Source organism: Aotus nancymaae, unplaced genomic scaffold (assembly GCF_030222135.1).
Source record: "Aotus nancymaae isolate 86718 unplaced genomic scaffold, 86718_ANA_hifiasm-v0.15.2.pri h1tg000036l, whole genome shotgun sequence".
In the NCBI taxonomy this organism is placed as follows: domain Eukaryota; kingdom Metazoa; phylum Chordata; class Mammalia; order Primates; family Aotidae; genus Aotus; species Aotus nancymaae.
This window is the reverse complement of record NW_026988450.1, coordinates 52,328,428-52,349,477: the sequence shown is the minus strand read 5'-3', so window position 1 is coordinate 52,349,477 and position 21,050 is coordinate 52,328,428. Positions and strand designations below refer to the sequence as shown.

The 21,050-nt window shown below is 37.2% G+C and overlaps 1 protein-coding gene across 1 annotated transcript; it reads left to right on the top strand.

Moving 5' to 3' along the window:
- Positions 1-44: 44 nt before the first annotated feature.
- SLC25A32 (solute carrier family 25 member 32) lies at positions 45-14,415 on the top strand. Its single transcript, XM_012474892.2, has 7 exons — positions 45-198; positions 6,809-6,959; positions 9,628-9,713; positions 10,805-10,965; positions 12,398-12,511; positions 12,787-12,932; positions 14,197-14,415. Exons 1-7 carry the CDS (start codon positions 45-47, stop codon positions 14,330-14,332), a joined length of 948 nt encoding a protein of 315 aa, XP_012330315.2. The 3' UTR covers positions 14,333-14,415.
- The last annotated feature ends 6,635 nt before the right edge of the window (positions 14,416-21,050 follow it).

Below are 21,050 nucleotides of genomic sequence, written 5' to 3'. Positions count from 1 at the left end.
CTTCCGCGGCCCTGGGCGCCGTAGTATCGGCGGGCCCCGAGCCTATGACGGGCCAGGGCCTGTCGGCCTCCGGGTCATCGGCGTGGAGCACTGTATTCCGCCATGTCCGGTATGAGAACCTGGTAGCGGGCGTGAGCGGCGGCGTGTTGTCCAACCTTGCCCTGCACCCGCTCGACCTCGTGAAGATCCGCTTCGCTGGTAAGAGCCCACCCAGACACCGGGCTGCTTCCTCACACTGTCAGCCTGAACTGAGTGGTAAAGACTCAAAAAGAGGCCTTGGTCTCCTCTGCCTTTTCCGTACTAGGAGAAGGAGAAGGATTGAAGGAGATGCTGTCCGCCCTGGCTCACCTGAACTAGATTTGAGGAAATGGTGCTTTGTAGAGGGGTCGGCGTGCGACCTTCCCCGCTCCTCAAGACTAATGGATGGGGCCTGTATGTAGAGAAGTATGAGAAAAAAACATCCTCATTGGCAGGGAAGATGGGATGCAATTCCTGATTTGTAAAATAAAGAAGAGATTGTCACATTTTAGGGTTTATTTCTCATACGTGCAAATATTTCACTCTTGGAGGAACTTTGAAATCTTAGCATAGCCACGTGGTTTGGCAGCTCGACCAGTGTTGGGATAGGGCGTAATCTTCAGCTAATGTTGGGAGTAGATTTGTAATAGAATTCTCTTGAATGTTTGTTTTTTGTAGTTTGTAGAATGGTACAAGGGCCTGTGAAAGAATAGGTAGCTAGAATCGAAAAACTATTTTAAGTGTATTAGATGAATTGAGTATTTGAAATTAACAAAGCATTTTAGAAGTTAAATTCTATTCTAAAGTTTGGAAAGAGTTTCAAAGACGATCTTTGATAACTGAAATTGCAGAAAATAGTTTTCAAATAAAGTTATTACAAGTTCTGCCTTGAGAATTAAATCTACAGTTGTTTATCTTAGCATTAGGTAATTCATTTCACTTGCTGTATATTCTCTTAATATGTGTAGACTGCTGTATGTGCTACAGAAGTATCTAATAAAATTCTTGTCTTCAGGGAACTTAGAATTTAATTGTAGACGTTAGACTTAGATAAAATGTAATTCTAGACTACATAAAATCAGACAATACAAATACGAAACATAAATACAGGTAAACCGTCAAGAAAATTCTACATTTCTGATAGTCATATGTATCTTTAAAAGTTCAATGGAAGATTGAGGCATGGGGTTTCCCATAGAAGGGCTAATATTTTGACAGGTGGAGAGGAGGCAAGAAGCCAATCTATGAAGAAAAATCATCAAAAATTATAGAGTATTATCCCTAGAAAAAACATCACAAAGGCATATAATTTTATGAAGTTTTATGATGCATCCACAAATAATTATTGACAAGTAATCTTTATTTACTAGGAGCAAGGCAATGAACTATGTTTTAGATGTATTATCTCATTTATTATCCTGTAAATCTATTCATAGGAACAGTCCTGTGAGTTTATGATCCCTGCTATACAGATGAGGATAACAGAAGGTGACTAATTTGCCCGAATCACAAGTTTGTAAAGATGGATCTGGGATTTAAACCCAGGTAATCTAACTCTGGAACCCCCTGGCATTTAACTCCTCACCATCCTTCCTCTATAAGTCCCTGTTATGCAATAGTTTGAGCATTAGAAGAATTTTAGACTTGGCTGCAGGTGCAGGCCTGTATGACTTGGTATCTCTCTTCAGCAGCATTTTATTTAGGAGCCGAAGAGGTGATAGTCGAGGTGATCATTGAAGAATAGTGTGATTGGTCTGATGAGTTTAAGACAGTGCTGTGAAGCATAGCATTCCTGAGGAAACAGAATTCTTGGTACCTGAGAAGATTAGTAGTCTTGATGAATTGGGAAGAGTATTGGGAGACTAGTGGGGCTGAGGTGACAGATAAAAGGATTGAGTTTGGATTGGAGGCCTAAATTAAAGATCTAGGCATTGAAGCAAGAGTTTGTATAATAAAGCTCACAATGTAGCTCTGAAATAGTGATAGAAAGGAGGAAAATTTAGGAAGATGAATAACAGAAAAATGTATTGATTATCAGCACCAATGCTGAATAACTTACTGTAGTTCTTATGCTTCCATTGTAATGAAACTCATTTAATAAAATTAAAATCTAATGATGACAGGATCTGAATGCATGTGCTATTAAACCAAACCTGGAATTTTTCTGTGAGTTCAAGTACAAATTGGAACTCAGAGGTGTCCAGAGTGGTAGAAAGATTAGAAATTAATTCGTATGAAAAATAACTGGAGGAACTAGTTTAGCTCAGGAGAGAAAAAAACCTCAAGATATTTAGAGAACTTCCATGTGGGGAAAGGGGGCTACCTTATTGTGGGTTGATCCTAAGGTCAGACACAGGTTGAGTGGAAATTACAGGGAAGCAGATTTTGGTTTGGCAGTGTGGTAGTGCTCAGAAATGAAATTGATGATGATTAGAAGTGGTTCAGATAGCAGTTGGATGACAGAAGTTAGAAGATACTCTTGTATTAGGTGGAAAGATTGGATTAGATGACTACTCAGACTCCTTCTAACTTTACGATGTAATGTTAAACCCTCAAGAATGATGAGAGAGCCCCAACAAAAGAATGAGAATGAGATATAGTAATTTTCTAAGTAACCCAAAAACCTGATCATTTGCAAGTTAAAGATATGTGTGAGCTTTTGTGAAGAATGTGGAGAGTATGACTACACCCAAAACATTAAGGAACCAAAATGTAAAATTCAGTAACAGTAGTGCAGAATAAAGTTTTATAAGTATATGGTATTGCAAGACCCAGTGGCATAAATAAACTAGTACTTATTGAGTGCTTGCAATATGTCAGGCATAATTCTAAGAGCTTTATATGAGCTAACTCATTTAATCCTTTGTAATTTTTAGAGTTAGATTCTATTATTTTTCCTATCTCACGGAAAAATTCAGGCACAGAGTAATCCAGTGACTTACTCAAGGTTGCAAAGTAATTGCTAGAACTAGGATTCAAGCTCAGAAAGTCTTTTTCCATAACATATGCTGTTAGTTTGAAACCATGAGTGGGTAGTTTTGTATAGCTAAAGGATAAATTAAAATGATAGAGATGAAAATAAAGAATGATTCCAGAAAGTTAAGAAGCTGCCAGAGTGACATGTCTTTTATGAAAAATGGAAACCGGCAGTAGGATCAGAACCCTTAGTGGGGCAGGATGTTAGGAATAAGATCTGGACTAGTAACACCAGGATGGCAGTTGAAGCCACCGGGTTGAGAGACCACCTCTATTTGGTGGAAATTGTGCATATAAAAATCAGCGTTTAAGGATGATCAGAGAAGAGGGAGCCAAGGAAATTTAGTGGCAAAGAAGGGAGAGGACATGGAAGATGGTGCGGTGTTAAATGAGCCAGAAGAGAGGGCTTTAGGAGATAAAACAATTTCAGGTGCTGCTAAGGGTTCCTAAGAAAGAGAGGACTCCAAAGTGCCTTTGAAGGTTCTTAATTAGAGTGCTTGGAGTAATTGGTAAAGCCCAAACCAGATTGCCTTGGAGGTGAGAGAGTCCCTGCTGAGATTGCCTGGAGTGGGGCAGGGAGGGACGTGTTTTCTCATTGCAGACACTTAACTGATAAGGAGGTGCTGGGATCAAAGAGTAAATACTTAGGAGAGATTTAAGCCTGTTTAAATACTAATGGAAAGAACTTAAAGCAAGGAAGAGATTGGGAATGGAGGCCGGAAGATAAGGATAAGGTATCTAACTTAACTAAGGGGGGTTGTCTGAAGGAACAGGATCTAGAACAAGCTTTTTTGACCAGAAATAAATTTCACCTTTGCTATCCAATGCGTACACATACATACACAAACATTACTGAAACACACGTTTCATGAAACAATATTTATCCTACTTGTGATGTCATTTATATTTGTTTTCTATTCCAGTCTGGTTTTGAAGAAAAGATACTAGCAATCTGCTCAATTGGTTTCTTGATTCATCTGGAATTTTAAAAACACCAATGTAGAGCACAGGTAGAGGGGATTACTTTTATTAAGAGAGACAAAGGAGAGGTAAAACTAATATCCAGAAAATGAAACAAGTTGTATTAGGGTGATGGTGCTAGGTGGTAATTTTTTAAGTCATTATATTGTCTTTCTTCTTAGAAGGTGAATTTAAAATGAGTGTCCTGTCTTGGCTCCTTTCTGTACACCAAACTTTTTATCTTCAGCTTGTGTCTATTGGTGATTTTTAGCGCTATGATAAGCCATTGTAAATTATTTGGTAGATGATTAGATCTACACACTAATTGGTTAGCGGCAAATGTTTTTAAGACAATCATGAGGTCATTTAGGCCAGTAGTCCCCAACCTTTTTGGCTCCAGGGACTGGTTTCATGGAAGACAGTTTTTCCATGGATGGGAGTAGAGGAGGTATGGTTGATTTCACGATGAAACTATTCCTCCTCAGATCATCAGGCATTTCACGATGAAACTATTCCTCAGATCATCAGGCAATAGATTCTCTTAAGGAGCATGCAGCCTAGATCCCTTGTGTGTGCAGTTCACAGTAGGGTTCGTGATTGTGTAAGAATCTAACACCACCACTGATCTGACAGGAGGCAGAGCTCCAGTAATACAAGCGGATGGGGAGCAGCCATAAGTACAGATGAAGCTTTGCTCACACTCCACTCACCTGCTGTGGGCCCATTTCCTAACAGGCTACTGACTGGTACAGGGAGTTGGGGACCCCTGATTTAGACCAAAAAAATTCACTGTATTTTATCTATATAATTTTAATTTTATGTTAGGGAGATCCTAGTCCAGCCTTGGTTTATACCTATGAAAAGAACAGGTGGTGTTTTAATGGTTGGTTTTGCTTTTTACCTCAAGAGAGAAATGGTATTGTGAGTTTATTATTGAGAGAAAAATGGAGAGTTCTTAGAAAAAGGGATCTATACAGAAGAATGAGACACAGAGAATCCAGGGGAAGCATCAGAAAGATTATAAACTACACAGGAAAACATTTCTCAGGAGCCTGTCATTCTGCTGCCTGCTTTTAAATTTGTTGTCCTATATAAACCTCAAAAAACCCTGTGAGGTACATGACTTTTATCCGCATTTTATAAGTGAGGATGCTGAAGCTCAGAAAGGATAAGACCATGTAGCGAATTAGGGAAGTTACATATCAAACTCAGGTCTACTGATAAAACCTGATGTACTTTCATCTCACTTCGTGCTGTAACGTTGGCAGGTTAATGATGAAAGAAATTGACTTTTCCCCCTTTGCCTGCAAATGGTAAACAGTGATTCTTCTTTGCCAGACTGGATTATACACAGTGAATTAGGACAGTGAGGGCAACAGTGAACCAGGGATGCTCCTATGGCTAGTGGAATACAATTTGTCTAAACTTTCTGGAAGGCAGGTTCAGTATGTATTTGTAACTTAAGTATACACCCATTGACCCATATCAGTTCCCTTTCTAATAGCTAATTCCAAGACAATAATCGTTCATGCAGATTGTTGTACAGAATGTTCTTTAGAGAACTTTTTATAATAGCCAAAAAAAAGAGAATTCATGTCAAATGGAGGAATGACTGTGTAAATGATGTGATTTCTATAAGATGGAAAACCATGATGTCATATGCTAAAAATCTTTTTTTGGGAAATCTATTGAATAACAAGGAGAACTGCTCACAAATAATCTTGAGTGGAAAACAAAGCTGTATACAAAACTATAGTAAAATTACAATTTTGGATATACTACAGTATAACGTAGAATGGCATGCATAATGTGGAATGTCATTGCCAATTACTGAGATACTTAATGCTCCTAGAATTAAGTGATTTTTTTTAATAGTAAAGAAAGAATTGATACTGTATTATTCCTTGTGGTTTTCTACAGCCTGCTCACACCTTTGTAAATAGTCCTTTTAGCTGCCTCTCATGCCCTAGAGTTATCCTATTTTGAATGTGCTTTCTATTTCCTACAGAGAGATGAAATGAAAAACTACCAGATTTATAACCTAGATTATATTTTTTACAAAATTGGCAAGAAGACTACTTTAAATGCTGATGATGCTAGTTGAAAACTGATGGTGTCTCAAAGTAGGATGATGGTGTGAACTTAAGAGACATAGGTGCAAAAGAAATTTGTGAGACAGAATCAAAAGGACTTGTTATTTGATAAAAAAGGGAGGGGGGAGGAGGGTTCATGGATAGTCCCTGGCTATCTGGTGTGGGCATCTATGTAGATGATGACGACATTTGTTGAGCTATACAGCTCAACAGTAAGATCAGCTTCGGAAGGAATGGGGAAAACTTGTTCAATTTTGGATATGTTCAAGTGAAATACTTTCCTACTTTCTACTTGGATTTTGATATGTTTTGGTGGAGAGGATAGGAAGAATTTCCAGGAAGAAAATTTACCCCATCCTCTGCATTTTCTTTCCTGCCATTCCTCGGGTCTTGCTAGTACTCGATATAATTGAGGCTCCTGGCTAGTTTATTTTTTAACATTCAAATCCTTAACCTTGGAGCAAAAAGAAAACCTAGTGTTGAAACCTAGTTACCTAAGAGACTTTCAGATTATTTGAGCTAATCTGATATTTCCTAAAATATTATTTGAGTGCTTAGTATGCCCTAAATAAACACTTGAATAAATTGAGGAATGTAGTAGTTTTAAAATATTGAAGCCTGGAAAATAATTTTTTCTACCTAAAAAAGTTTTTCTTCTAAGCTTATCTCCTTTGTATAACTGACTGTGCAATATCTGTGTTTATATGTGATACAGAGCTAAAACTTTGTTCTTACCTGACTTTGTGTATCCTTTAATGCAGTGAGTGATGGATTGGAACTGAGACCAAAATATAAAGGAATTTTACATTGCTTGACTACCATTTGGAAACTTGATGGACTGCGGGGACTTTATCAAGGAGTAACCCCAAATGTGTGGGGTGCAGGTTTATCCTGGGGACTCTACTTTTTCTTGTGAGTAGATTTGGGAGACTTTACAGTATTAAATAAAAAAATGAAATTTTGTTTTTAGTGATTTTTTACTTGTCAGATGATGAAACATAAGTCATTTAATCAGTTTCTCTGAATTGGAAGGATCAGAAAGAACAAAATGACTTAGTTTGATTAGTTTGATTCAAAATGGCTTATTAGTTTGATTATCAGATGCCTCTAATAATAGCTAATAGCTTATTAGTTATTATTAGAGGCATTTATTTAGTCTGGAAGAAAGTTCTTAATAGGAAAAAGGTGAAGAGATGAGATGGAATAATACTCTTACAGAAGCCATTTCTGTGAGGTGAATTCAGGAAGATGAAAATGTTTAACTGATTACTTTGATAAGCTAAATACATATTAAAGGGAGCTTTTCACTTTAGTTAAAGCCATTTGAAAAACAGCCAACTCCAGATAACTCACAATGAAATTATAAGGCCTCTTCGGTGTTTTATTAGGTGTTTTGGCCATATCAGTGCATACTCTTAAGCATTTCTAATAGAGTCAAAATATTACTAGACTAGAAAAAGTTGAATCAGTCGGTTTGTTATTTACTAGTGGTTTTGGAAAGTATCGTAGAGACTAGAGGAGCCTGCAACTGTTGTCTAAAATTAATCCTATAGATTTCAGTTCTCTTTGGTATTCAGTCTTGATAGAGAAGATTGTTTAAATAAATAAGTTATTTTCTCCATGTGTCAGAGATTAGTTCCAGAGTACCCCAAATAGAAAATTTCATAAATACTGAAGTATCATTAGTTACTTGTTTATCCTCATCCAGATTCCCAAAATATTTAAGATTGCTTACAAAGATACATTTGATTTATGGTGAAGGTGGAAAAGCAGGAAAGGATAGACCACAGGAAATATGTACCACAGGAAATCCCTATTGGGAACAGAAGGCAAAAGCCAGTGCATGGACAGAAGGGTTTGAGGCAAATTGTTTCTTGTTTGACCTGCCCCATTATCTTTCCAGCTCACTCCTTTCCTTACTCCTTCACCGGTCAGATAACATCATCATTTAAAATAACTGCTCTTACCTGCCTCCTGAAGAATCCATAGAAGGATCCTCTGACAGGCATATTCAGCTTATTTAGTGAACAAGAGCATGGTCACAAAGTATCCTGGCACTGCATTGAGGGATAATGTGCTGCTTGGAGCATGCCTCTCTGATCTGTGAAACTGAAACCATGAATGGTGAAGCTTTTCTTTGCTTCAACAGGTTTCATTTTTAGGAGAACATCATATCTAGTGTATTTGCCTTCGTCTTCTCTGTGTCACATATTTTACTTGATCTCCCATAAGTTTATGGCAGTATCCAAACCAATCTTAAAATATTTTTTAAATAAAAGCAAAATAAAATTCAGCCTTAAAATTGTTCAAATATTTTTTCTTTTTCTTCTCTTTAGAGAGGTATGTGTGAAATTATATACACACACATACCCCTCAACACACACACACACACACACACACACACACACACATATATAATGCTTTATGAATTTGAGTTGTATAGATTCATCAAGACAGTTTCTAAGGATAAGCCATATTAATATAAAATTGGCATGATAAGAATTTCTTGGGCCAGGTGCAGTGTCTCACACCTGTAATCCCAGCACTTTGGGAGGCCAAGGCAGGAGGATCACATGAGTCTGGAAGTTTGAGACCAGCCTAGGCAACATAGTAAGACCTGTCTCTTCAAAAAATTTTAAAAAGAATTTGTCTGGCTTCATGATACTGCATGCCTGTAGTCTTAGCTAACTGGGAGGCTGAGGCAGGAGGATTGCTTGAAGCTAGGAATTCAAGGTTACAGTGAGCTGTGATTGTGTCACTGCCCTCTAGTCTGGGTGATAGAGTGAGACTCTGTCTCTGAAAAAAAGAAAAGAAAAATGTGTTCACTTGACATCTTCATCCAAGAGAAAAGTAGAAATTAGCATTAAAGGAAATAGGCTGATTTGACTCCCTTACTCTGAAACATTTAATGGGGATTTTCTACTAAATAAAACCCAAATCTCAATCTGCCACTCAAGAGTGGCCAATTTTCCCTGTCTTCTCACCGATCCTTACTACTTCTCACCATACTGATCCTTTCCCCTGTTGAAACTGCCTGTCTCAATACCCAGTTCAATACTACCTTTTACACAAAGCCTTCTATGATCGCAGTCATAATTCCTGAATATCTTCTGTTGTCTGTTGTCTTTTATGATGATCATTTAATAGTCCTTAGTTTGTTAAGAAAAAAATCACGTTTATCTTTTTATCTGTCAGAAACTCAACTATAGTACCTGAACATAGGTGCTTAGTATATATTTGTTAGGTACCCCTTCTTTGGTATCTTTTGTCTTTTCTGGCCAGTCTGTGTACCACCACTATATTCTCCCCTCCTCTCAGTTTTCCTGTCTTTTGAAAGTAATTGATGAGTGTCTGATTAAAATATTTTACATTTGTATTGGTAGCCATATTTATTTGAGAGGGAAGGGTGGTATAATCTTTCAGTAAACCACTTCCAGCAAATCCATTCTTGAAAAAGGTCTCATTTTGTGGTTGCATTATGCATTGACTTTCGCTTTTGAAGTACTGGTGTTGCATTACACTTTAAAACAGACTTTTTGACACCTATTCAAATTAAACTGCTTGCATTTAATCCTTTTAGTTACAATGCCATCAAGTCATATAAGACAGAAGGAAGAGCTGAACGGTTAGAGGCAACAGAATACCTTGTCTCAGCTGCTGAAGCTGGTAAGGCAATGTGTGAGATATAAAAATGTCACCTTCCAAACTTAATTTTCAGTTTTTGCTTTTGATTTTTTTTTCTTTGAATACCTGAGTTTAAATATGCCTAACTATATTAAATTAGTTATATGGAATTTCTTAGCAGGAATTCTTATGATTACTCTGTTCAGATTTCAAGAATTTTACTTATCGCAGAGTGGTAAAGTTTAGAAAAGTTATGAATCCCTAATAGTTTAAAATGATTTGGTATAGTGTTTCTTTAATTAAAGTATAATTTTAGTTTTCAAATTATACAATTTAGCATCCTGGTTTAATCACTTCATTTATGTATACTATCCAGAAGGAAAAAACAAAGTAAGAGTCATCAGTATTTATAACTCCTACTTTAATACCTTGATTTCTTAATGTTTGATTAGGCAAAAACTAACTTACTCATTTTTGAATACATAGCCACTATTAAAGACCTGAGTCATAACAGTTTTAAATATTTGTTGAATAAAGGACTGCTTAAGAAACCTATCAAGTAAGAAACATTAACCAGATGAATTTTTTTTTATAAAATTGTCAGTCTGTATAACGGATGTAAAATGTGACTTACTATATTACGTAATTATTTAATTTATGAGGGATAATAGTTACTTTGAATGGATTTGAAGAAGATTGTGATAAAGTTGGGGTAGTTATGTGTGTCACATGCACAGGGTCTTGGGATACCAGATTCCTGGTCCTTTTCCCTTATTTTCAACACCTCTGAACTATACCATGTGCTCTACCTAAGATCTGTATCTGCTTACCTTCTGTTCTCTGCACCTGGCCACGTTGTTTAGGAGTCAGGACATTTTTGCTATCCTTATACCTCAAAGGGAAGGCATTTCACATTTCCATCTCTCTTTTAATTTACCTCTCACTAACTGCATGAGGAACTTAATCCTTTGATCTTAAAACTGTGCCTCAGAGACTGCATTTTATAGTTTCAGATATGGTCCCTGTGCATTATCTTTTTTTTTTTTTAACATAAATGTACTGTTTTTAATTTGGATTGTCATAAGTGTGAAAGTATCTGTATGCTGAATAATCTTATTGAAATCTCATTTTAGGAGCCATGACCCTCTGCATTACAAACCCATTATGGGTAACAAAAACTCGCCTTATGTTACAGTATGATGCTGTTGTTAACTCCCCACACCGACAATATAAAGGAATGTTTGATACACTTGTGAAAATATATAAGTATGAAGGTGTGCGTGGATTGTATAAGGTAACAAATTATCAATGTATTTTAAATAACTGAAAATTGCAATTTCCATTGGCTCTTTTGTCTTAGTTCTGAGTGACCTGTAGTAAGTCTCAAAAAGAAGCCAAACTTAGGCAAGAAACAGTTTAATGAAAACTGAAATCTAGTTAATAATACTGAAATTATACTTAAAGCTGTTTATCCTCATTAACATAGGATGTATCATTATGACATTGGTGGATGTGAGAACTGTCTAAAACTTTGTCAAATATCTTTTTGATAAGTCACACAACAAGGTCACTTATTCCTTACTTCGTTCCTTGGAAACTGGTCTCTTGGGAACCTGGGATAATGTAGTCTGGAGAAGACATTAGCAGTTCTAACAGGATCTTAAAATTTTTTTTTAATTCATCTCAAATCTTACATAAATTTAAAAATAACAAAAATCAAACCCAGCCCTTTGCCTGTTGTAATATTTTAAAAATTTATTCCTAGTGTCAGATCTGTTGTCTGATTTTATAACTCCTTTTTATTTTCCCCTTTTCTACCTTCTACTCCCATATCTTGCTTATCCCCATAAAGAAATTTTTAGGCATACATAGTTTAAAATCAAAATTAGATGCATTGAATTTCAGTTTGGTTTTTAATGATTGAGTAATAGCTTTTAAAATCATTTTAAGGCTGATATTATGATTTTACTGACTTATGGACAAAAATTTTATAAATATATTATTCAATTTTGTGTTTTTTCATCACTTTCTGCCTTAGTCTTTCAGAATACGTATCCTTAGTTCATTGATTTACCATTACCTTTAGTTTCTTTGTAGCCCAGGCTGGAGTGCAGTGGCACAATCTCGGCTCACTGCAACCTCCGCCTCCAGGGTCCCGGTTCAAGCAATTCTCCTGCCTTAGCCTCCCAAGTAGCTTGGATTATTTTTGTATTTTTAGTAGAGATGGGTTTTCACCATGTTGGCCAGGCTGGTCTTGAACTCCTGACCTTGTGATCCACCTGCCTCGGTTTTCACCATGTTGGCCAGGCTGGTCTTGAACTCCTGACTTCATGATCCACCTGCCTCGGCCTCCCAAAGTGCTGGGATTCCAGGCATGAGCCACCTCGCCCAGCCACCTTAGTTTCTTAACTTTCCAGAATTTAATTTCCTATTCCTCAAGTCTTGACAGTATATACTGTCAAGAAAAACAGTATGTATACTGTTTAAAGAAAAACTAATATATGAACATCCAAACCTTTAAAAATAAAGTAGAAGAGAATAGTATCCCTTTGTTTTTTTTATATTGCTACAGGTCTTTAACCTCAGATTTTAAAAACGTTATTTGTACAAAACTTAAATGAATTTGCTTAAAGTACTATAATGAGAGAGAAGAGAAAGTATTTTACTCAAATATATTGTTCTTTGAAATTATATTGTTTTGCTTTTCAAAAACCATTCCCTTTTAGGGATTTGTTCCTGGACTGTTTGGAACATCACACGGTGCCCTCCAGTTTATGGCATATGAATTGCTGAAGTTGAAGTACAACCAGCATGTCAATAGATTACCAGAAGCTCAGTTGGTAAGATGATTCTTGTAAAAATGATATCATTTACTTTTATGGGTATTTAGTAGATAGAAATTTTTGTCATGCTTACTTTGGTGGTAGTGCTGTGATGATGAGTACTGACTCTGCCACTGATTTAATTTATAGTTAAATATTTATAGGCTGATGCCACACATTTGTCAAAAATAGAACCCTTTAAAGATCTATTTAAATTTTTTTAATATAATTTTTACTTCTGTGTTTTTAAAGAAATCCTGTCTAAAGAAAAAACTTTTGTGTTACCATTTTAGAGCACAGTAGAATATATATCTGTTGCAGCACTATCCAAAATATTTGCTGTCGCAGCAACATACCCATATCAAGTCGTAAGAGCTCGTCTTCAGGATCAACACATGTCTTACGATGGTGTAATAGATGTAATCACAAAGACATGGAGGTGAGAGCATGCGCTATATCAAAATTGCTTTGATAAGGTACCTTGCATATCTTAGACCATCTTGTTGATATTAGTTTTATAGCAAAGGCTAGTTTGCTGTAGTGAAAACATGATTGGTGATCCCTGCTTTCCCTATAATTATGTATGTGACCATGTCTCTGAGGCTTGATTTCTTCATTTGTAAAATAAGACTGTCTAGGCTAATAGGTTGTTATAAGAGTCAAATTAAATGTGGGAAAATGTTTTAGAAAATGAAATTTAAATGTTTTAAAATATCTGAGGGTATTGAATATAAGAAGTCATAAATATGGCTTAATACATTCAAGAAGGCTCCAAACCTGCTACTGGCACAATAACTTTTGCAAATACTTGTTTCAATATATGAAAGAGAGGGGCCGGGTACGGTGGCTCACGCCTATAATCCCAGCACTTTGGGAGACTGAGGCGGGTGGATCACAAGGTCAAGAGATCAAGACCATCCTGGTCAACAAGGTGAAACCCCATCTCTACTAAAAATACAAAAATTAGCTGGGCATGGTGGTGCGCGCCTGTAGTCCCAGCTACTCGGGAGGTTGAGGCAGGAGAATTGCTTGAACCCAGGAGGCGGAGGTTGCGGTGAGCCGAGATCACGCCATTGCACTCCAGCCTGGGTAACGAGTGAAACTCTGTCTCAAAAAAAAAAAAAAAGAAAGAGATGCTTGTTCTTCAGTATGAAACTAGTTAAATTATTATAGGCAGACATCACTATATTTCCCTTTAATTCTGAAAGAACAGAGCAGAACATTTAGGATGTTTACATTTAATTTAATTCAAGAAATATTTAATGAGTGCCTACATGACAAAGTTCTAGGCCATATTCCGTATTCTTGGCATTAAGGAAATAAAGTTTTATCTTTGTATATGCTGTATTTAATGTTGGCTAGCATTTATCCAAGCTGTGAGATTTTTTTAATGCCTACGTTAGGTCAGTTAAAACTCCTGCCTGTTCATACATTTAAAAGCATTTGAAAGATAGCTAACTTAAAGCACTTTTAATTCAGTTTTGAGATGTCCCTACCTTCTCTTCCTCAGTAGATCCATAAAAGGAATGTAAACCTCTACAAATGGCTTATAAACTACATTACTTTAGGACATTGAAAACATGGACTTAAATCAGAGTGAGGTTTGACTGCTGCTTGCTCCATGCCTTTTGCCAGTTAAAACTTTCATGTTTTCATGCTACCTCTATAGAAAATTAAGCATATTTCTATTTTTCCCTCTAAAGGAAAGAAGGCATCAGTGGATTTTACAAAGGAATTGCTCCCAATTTAATTAGAGTGACTCCAGCCTGCTGTATTACCTTTGTGGTATATGAAAACGTCTCACATTTTTTACTTGACCTTGGAGAAAAGAGAAAGTAAGCTAAAAGAAGATAATTCAGTATATCTGCCCAAGGCAGCAACAAGCTCCTTTTATTTAAGGCATAAAAGAAGAATCCTGCACAGCAACATGGCTCATATTTGAAATTGGTCTGTAGTCATTAGAGGCCAGAGAACTGCTAAGTCTTCGCAATGTTTTTCTGCTTTTTGCCTTCCCCATATATACGGAACTTGGCTACCTCTGCCCAAAATGGCTGCCATCAACACAATATTAAAAAACTGACACGAAGTATAGAGTTTCACAAATTTCTGCATTTTATTGGTAGAAGCTGATTTGCAACATTTGCTAAATGGATTAGATCAATGTACTTTTTTGTGTGACTTATTTGCCTGGATTGCTTTAAAATTAACCTTTGTGCAATACCAAGAAAATGCCTTTTTAAAAGAATGTCTTTCTTTCAAAGTAAATTAAGGATTTACTGCATAAGGTGTTGACCAAATTCAGAAGATTTTAGAATTGAGAAATCTTAGTGAGAAAAAATTCCACTCTATGCTTTAGTTTTAATTCAACTGGGATGCACTACCTAGCGAAAATTGAGAAATTGCATACTTCTTGGAGAAATAGCTGACATCTATTGTCATTCCATTGCTAATTTTTTTTTTCCCCAGAGACTTCCATAATTTTAAATAAAATCCTAGATCCAGTTCTTGTGTTTTAGCATAAGTACTTAGTCTATTTTAAATTTATAAAATCGGAGCTTCTAGGATCCAGCTGTGTCAACCTTTATTAAGCATAGATAGCTATAAATCACTTATTGGGATGCTAAATAGATCACCTTTTACAGATACTGAAATGTTTGGGATGTGTTTGTTGACAAACTGGATGAAAATGAGAAACTTTATACTTTAGTTTTCAGATATATGGATGTAGATCCCAAATAAATGATTACTCTTCATTGGTTGCTCAAATTCAGGTTGAAATGCAAATCACATTAATAGCCATTATTGATTTTACTTTTATGAGTCATTGTAGACATCTATAAATATAAAAGGGCCTGTTCCCAAAAGATGCCAGAATGATGCTAGTATTTTTATTTATCATAAACATCTATGAGTGCTGTTGCACTACCATCTATTTGTTGTAAATAAAACTGTGATTTTCAAAGCCGTCTTTAAATAGTTCTTTGAAAATAGGTTTATTTTTTATATTTTGAAAATGGCATTGTTTTTGAAATAAAGATAAAATGATAAGTACCTAATTGTATTTACTGTAATATCTTGTAACATGCATAGGAACACTTTATAAGTTAAATGTGATGTATTTTTTTACACTTCTGGATTATACTGTTATTCGTATGAAATCCTGGTATTAGTCCCCATGTGGAAAAATGAACTGCAGTTGATATTTGGTGCTTAAGATAGCACCATTATTTAAATACCTCCTATGTACTCCCAAGTGAATAAAACAGAATTCTTCCTCTGAGAGCATATAAGCTTGCGTGATAGAAAAATATGCATTAAATAACTACAATTGTAGATTCAGAACATGTAAGGAATCTGTTACAAAGCCCAGTAAGAGTTCTGAGAGAAGAGAACTCAATTTCAGTCATTCAACAACAAATAGTCACTCAACTCCTCTTTGCCAAGTGTGTCACCAAGCACTGAGGATATACCAATAAATAAGCCAGACAAAATTCCTGCCCTCAGGGAATTTTCTTCTTGGTCTAAGTGCCAGAAAACCAAATACATGCATAATGTGATTTAGGTATTTAATGCTATAAATAAAACTATAGCAGAACTGGGGGATAGTGTTGCTATCTTAGGTTGGGGTCGGAGAGGTCTCAGGTCATATTTGGAATATTTTGAAAGAAGTGAGGAAGCAAGCCACAATATGAGGAAACATATTTCTAGCCAGAGAGGATAGGAAGTACAAAGGGCCTGAGGCAGGAATTAACTGGCTGGTGAGATGAGTGAGGAGAGAGAGGAGGTTGGAGAAATGGCCACTACAGTATAGTGGGAAAGAGCTCAGGGTGGACAGCCAGACCCTCTGGCTTCAAAATTCAGCTTTCCCATTTTCTGTTTGACCTTAGGCAGATCACTTCAGCCCTCTTTGTCTTAGGTTTCCTGATCTGTAAAATGGTATCTTAGATCATTTCCTCTGTAACAATGCTGGAGATGGGGAGTCTCGTGCAGGTGATTGAGGGAGCACTTTTAGGAGAAATCTGCAATGGAATAAAGCAAATAGGATAAGGCAGAGGAGGAGTTTCAGGAGTAGCCTCAGCCTGACCCTATAGGGCACTCTGCCGAATGAATTGGGCCACAACAGTTGTCCTGCAAGAGGTGAGGGGGCTGAGCCATTAGGTTCCCACATCAGGCTGTCACCACTGACTGTGGGGAAAAGGGATGGAGGAGTGACTAGGTACCTCTCCTCAGCCAAGGGCAGTCCTTCAAATAAGGGCCAAGGTGTGAGCTCTTACCAGCCTACACCTACAGCAGCTAGAGTATGGGTGCACCAGTCCTGTAAAAGGGGTCTGGGTGAGTTACCAACAGCATCTGCTGCAAATGAGGAAATTAAAAGTACATAGCTGTAGGATTATTGAGAGGATTAATTGAATGAATTTTTTAAAAGTGCTTAGCATGCCTGGACCAATAAATGTTAGCAGAGAACAGGCCTTGTAGGCCATGATAAAGAGTTTCAATTGAGAGATCATTCTGGTGATTATACAGAGGAAACAAGACAGGCAAAAAGCAGGAATACTTGTTAGGAAGCTTTTACAAATGTCTGTCATGAGCAGGTGGTAGCTTGGACCTGGTTGATGGAGTCTGAAGTAGTGCTTTATAGCTTTGGAGAACTACAGCAGGGTTCATGGAGGGGGAAACATTTAAGCTGGGCGTTGAATGAAGATCCCAGAGGGAACCATGGAAAAAGGAAAGCACAGGTGATTTGCCTTGAACAGTGAGTTGTCAATGTAATAATAAAAGGAAGTTGAAGAGAAAGCTGAAAGATTGGGACCAGGACATGAGAACTCTCGGAGCCTGACCAAACCTGTGTGGGCTTTACTGGGTAAAAGAGAAGTGAGAGTAATTAGAACAGAGACATGGCTACTTCTTAGGGATGACAGAGGAAGACTGGTTAGATAAGAAACAAATTCAAAACAGAAGGTGTTAATCAACCAATAGATATTTTGGTAGGATGAAGATTGATGCCACTAATAAAGCAGATTCAAATTATAGAGGCTAATGACACATTGCAAGCAACTTAGGGAGTAGAGTGACAGTAAGTATTCATCTCACTATGGGCTCTTCTTTCCTGGGTTTTGGCAGATAAAAGGAAGGTAAAGAACTTTAGCTTGTAAAAGTACTGCAAGTCTATGAAAGAGTGTAGGTAGGAGAGGTTGGCAAAGGGAAAACTAGAACACGACTCTAGGGAGAATCCTTGAAGATAAAGACACAGGCCAAAAAATAAATAAACGAATTTGCTGGAGCTATGCACCAGAAAATGTAATCAAAGACAATGATGGGTACCATGACTTGTGAAAAGAAGGCTATTACATTTGAATACATGCCTTTGTAGTCTGACAATATTTAGAAAGTCTTGTCTTCTAAACACACTAAAAAAGGGATACCAACTAAAAAGTATGTTGGAGTTTGAGTCATCAGAGTTAACATTTTCTTTTGAATGTGGACACTTTGATGAATATAAAATCCTCCAGATAAAGTATGTATTATTACCACTTTTATAACAAGGTCTCTTTAGCTATTGTAAAATAGCTTATAGAAACAAAATCCTGTGAGATGATTGTTACCTTTATGCCTATTTTCAAAAGATGAGTTAGGTAACATGCAGAAATTATGTGAAGTTTGGGGTTAAAGTCTCAAATTTGTTTCTAAAGGAGTAAATAGGAAAAAGACTCTGGAAGTCCCTGTAATGAATACCTGTTAATTGGCTGTGTAGCATCCATGCCTCTTCCTTTTTGGAGTAGTAGTCTGAAGTTCCTTTTTTTTTTTTTGAGACAGGGTCTCACTCTGTCACCCAGTTTGGAGTGCAGTGACATGATCACATGATCATAGCTCACAGCAGGCTCAAACTCCTGGACTCAAGGGATGCTCCCACCTCAGCCTCCCTAATAGCTGGGACTACAGGCTGAGCTACCTCACCCGGCTATGGAATTTCTTTTTGGAACTTACCCCCTCGCCACCATTCTCAGTTTTGTGATTTAGATGTGATCAGTCTCACCTGCCCTAGAGACGGCCATAATTAGCAGAGCCAATCTGAATGTGCTCTCTATTCATAATGAGTGGTTTGGAATTGGCACAGTTGCTTAAGCTGATATGATCAGAGTGACTTTTTTTTTAACTATTTTTTTAAATTGCATTTTAGGTTTTGGGGTACATATGAAGAACACACAAGATTGTTGCATAGGTACACACATGGCAGTGTGATTTGCTGCCTTCCTCCCTATCACCTATATCTGGTATTTCTCCCCATGCTATCTCTCTCCAACTCCCCACCACCTGCTGTCCCTCCCCTATTTCCCCCCAACAGACCCCAGTGTGTGATGCTCCCCTCTCTGTGTCCATGTGTTCTCATTGTTCAACACCCGCCTATGAGTGAGAACATGCGGTGTTTGATTTTCTGTTCTTGTGTCAGTTTGCTGAGAATGGTGATTTCCAGGTTCATCCATGTCCCTACAAAGGACGCGAACTCATTGTTTTTGATGGCTGCATAATATTCCATGGTGTATATGTGCCACATTTTCCCTATCAGAGTGACTCTTAAAGACATTTTCACCCTGAGTATAGTGACATAAATTCTCTCTTTGCTGCAAACAGAATTTGATAAACAGGAAATAGTCCTCTGGGACACAAGCAAGCCAAGGCTGGTGAGCAGATTGCAGAGAGAGTTAGGACATTTCTGCAGGTGTGAAACTGGAGCAGAACTTCTACACATTGAAGGACCTCAGAAGCCAACCTTTAGGAGAAAGGAAAGCAGAGATTGATGGGTGGGCATACAGAGAGTCAGGGCACTGCTACAGAATTTATGTCACTATACTCAGGGTGAAAGAACTTAGAGCTAATTTTTGAGCTTAGAGTTTCTCAAAGCCAATTTAGAATCATAGATTAAGCAGAGTCAGTTTGTCTAAAATGGAGTCAGCACCAAGGAAGTAACAATAAGAAATTGAAAGAAAGGAACTAGGTATTATGTTGTATTACATGGGATTCTGGATCAGTCCTTATCCCTAGCAGCATGTATTCTCTGGAGTTCAGCTGGGTGACCCAATAGATTTCCTGTTTTTGTGTGGTTTTTTGGGGTTTTTTTTTTTGAGACGCAGTTTCACCCTGTTGTCCAGGCTGGAGTGCAGTGGTTTGATCTCAGCTCACTGCAACCTCTGCCTCCCAGGTTCAAACTATTCTCCTGTCTCAGCCTCCTGAGTTGTTGGAACTACAGGCACGTGCCACCACACCCAGCTAATTTTTATGTTTTTAGTAGAGACAGGTTTCACCATGTTGGCCAGGCTGTCCTAGAACTCCTGACCTCAAGTGATCTGCCCAACTCAGCCTCCCAAAGTGCTAGGATTACAGGTATGAGCCACTGTGCCTGACTGATTTCCTGTATTTTTAAAGCTAGTCTCCGTTTGCTTTTTCTATCACTTGCTGTTACTGAAAACTTCCTGGATGACACAAATCTGTGATACCCTGAATTCTGTATGTTACTTCCTCATCAGCTGTTATGATCTATGTGGACTCTTGTTTCTGTGGAAATTGATGTAATCTTTATGAAAATTGAGCACTTTGGGACCCTTGTGTGGTCACATAGTTTCATTAAAATGTGTTCAGTTTTATAGAAAAACATTAAATGTTTAATATTTATATAAATTAAAGAGATTATTCAGCTCATCATGAAAAGCACAAAGAAAGAAGATTGGTAGACTTAGAAAAATAAAAATATGTTTCTGGTGGAAGGCCCAACTGTACAAAAGTTGGATGATTTGTAAGTTCTCCCTAGTGTATTTTCTGAGATCTAATATACCAGGATTGTGTTTAGTATTAAATTTCAATATATGTTAATTATGATTAGCTTGTACCATTGTAAGGCTAGGAAGTTATAAAACCAGTTCACATTCAACATATCAAAAGGAAAACCAGCAAGCTGTTTTTAAGTGATTCACATTGATCTCTTTCCCACCCAAGTTCCAAACTAATCCAGACATAGACAAGAGGTAGAGGAAGCATGGGATAATGCTTTTATTAATGATAAAGCTAAAATTAGAGAATGAAGCTTATATATGTGTAAAGTAGTTTTCTTTATACGAAGCCCCAGAATCATACACCAGAATCAACAACACTTAGTCTTTATACCAAGCCCCAGAATCAACAACACTTAGTCCAGTGTTGTTCGTGGTTGGATGGGTATATGATTCTGGGGCTTGGTGTAAAGAAAACTACTTTTACACATATATAAGGACTAAGACTGGACTAAGACTATTTTATGGCCTGCTCTTGTAAAAGTTACAGCAAGGAGGAATGGAGCAGAATGCATTTTCTCTGTAAGCAGCTTATTTCCAAAGGAAGAGGAGGGAAAGTGCGTGCCACTCATGCTCACTTCCCTGTCCCAAACTTAACAATCAAGTCAATTACATCTGTCAATCTAGGTTCAACCAGGAGACAGAACACACCATAATTTAAATAGGCTAAGTTTAAAGGATTATTATGTGGTAATAGAACAATAGAAATATGTTTAGAGAATCTAAACTATTCT

Bases quoted from the DNA above. Each gene is read 5' to 3' on its own strand.
- SLC25A32 (XM_012474892.2), top strand. From the start codon at position 45: ATGACGGGCCAGGGCCTGTCGGCCTCCGGGTCATCGGCGTGGAGCACT. The intron at 6,960-9,627 runs GTGAGTAGATTT...TAATCCTTTTAG, and splicing joins TGGGGACTCTACTTTTTCTT to TTACAATGCCATCAAGTCAT. The intron at 12,512-12,786 runs GTAAGATGATTC...TTACCATTTTAG, and splicing joins GATTACCAGAAGCTCAGTTG to AGCACAGTAGAATATATATC.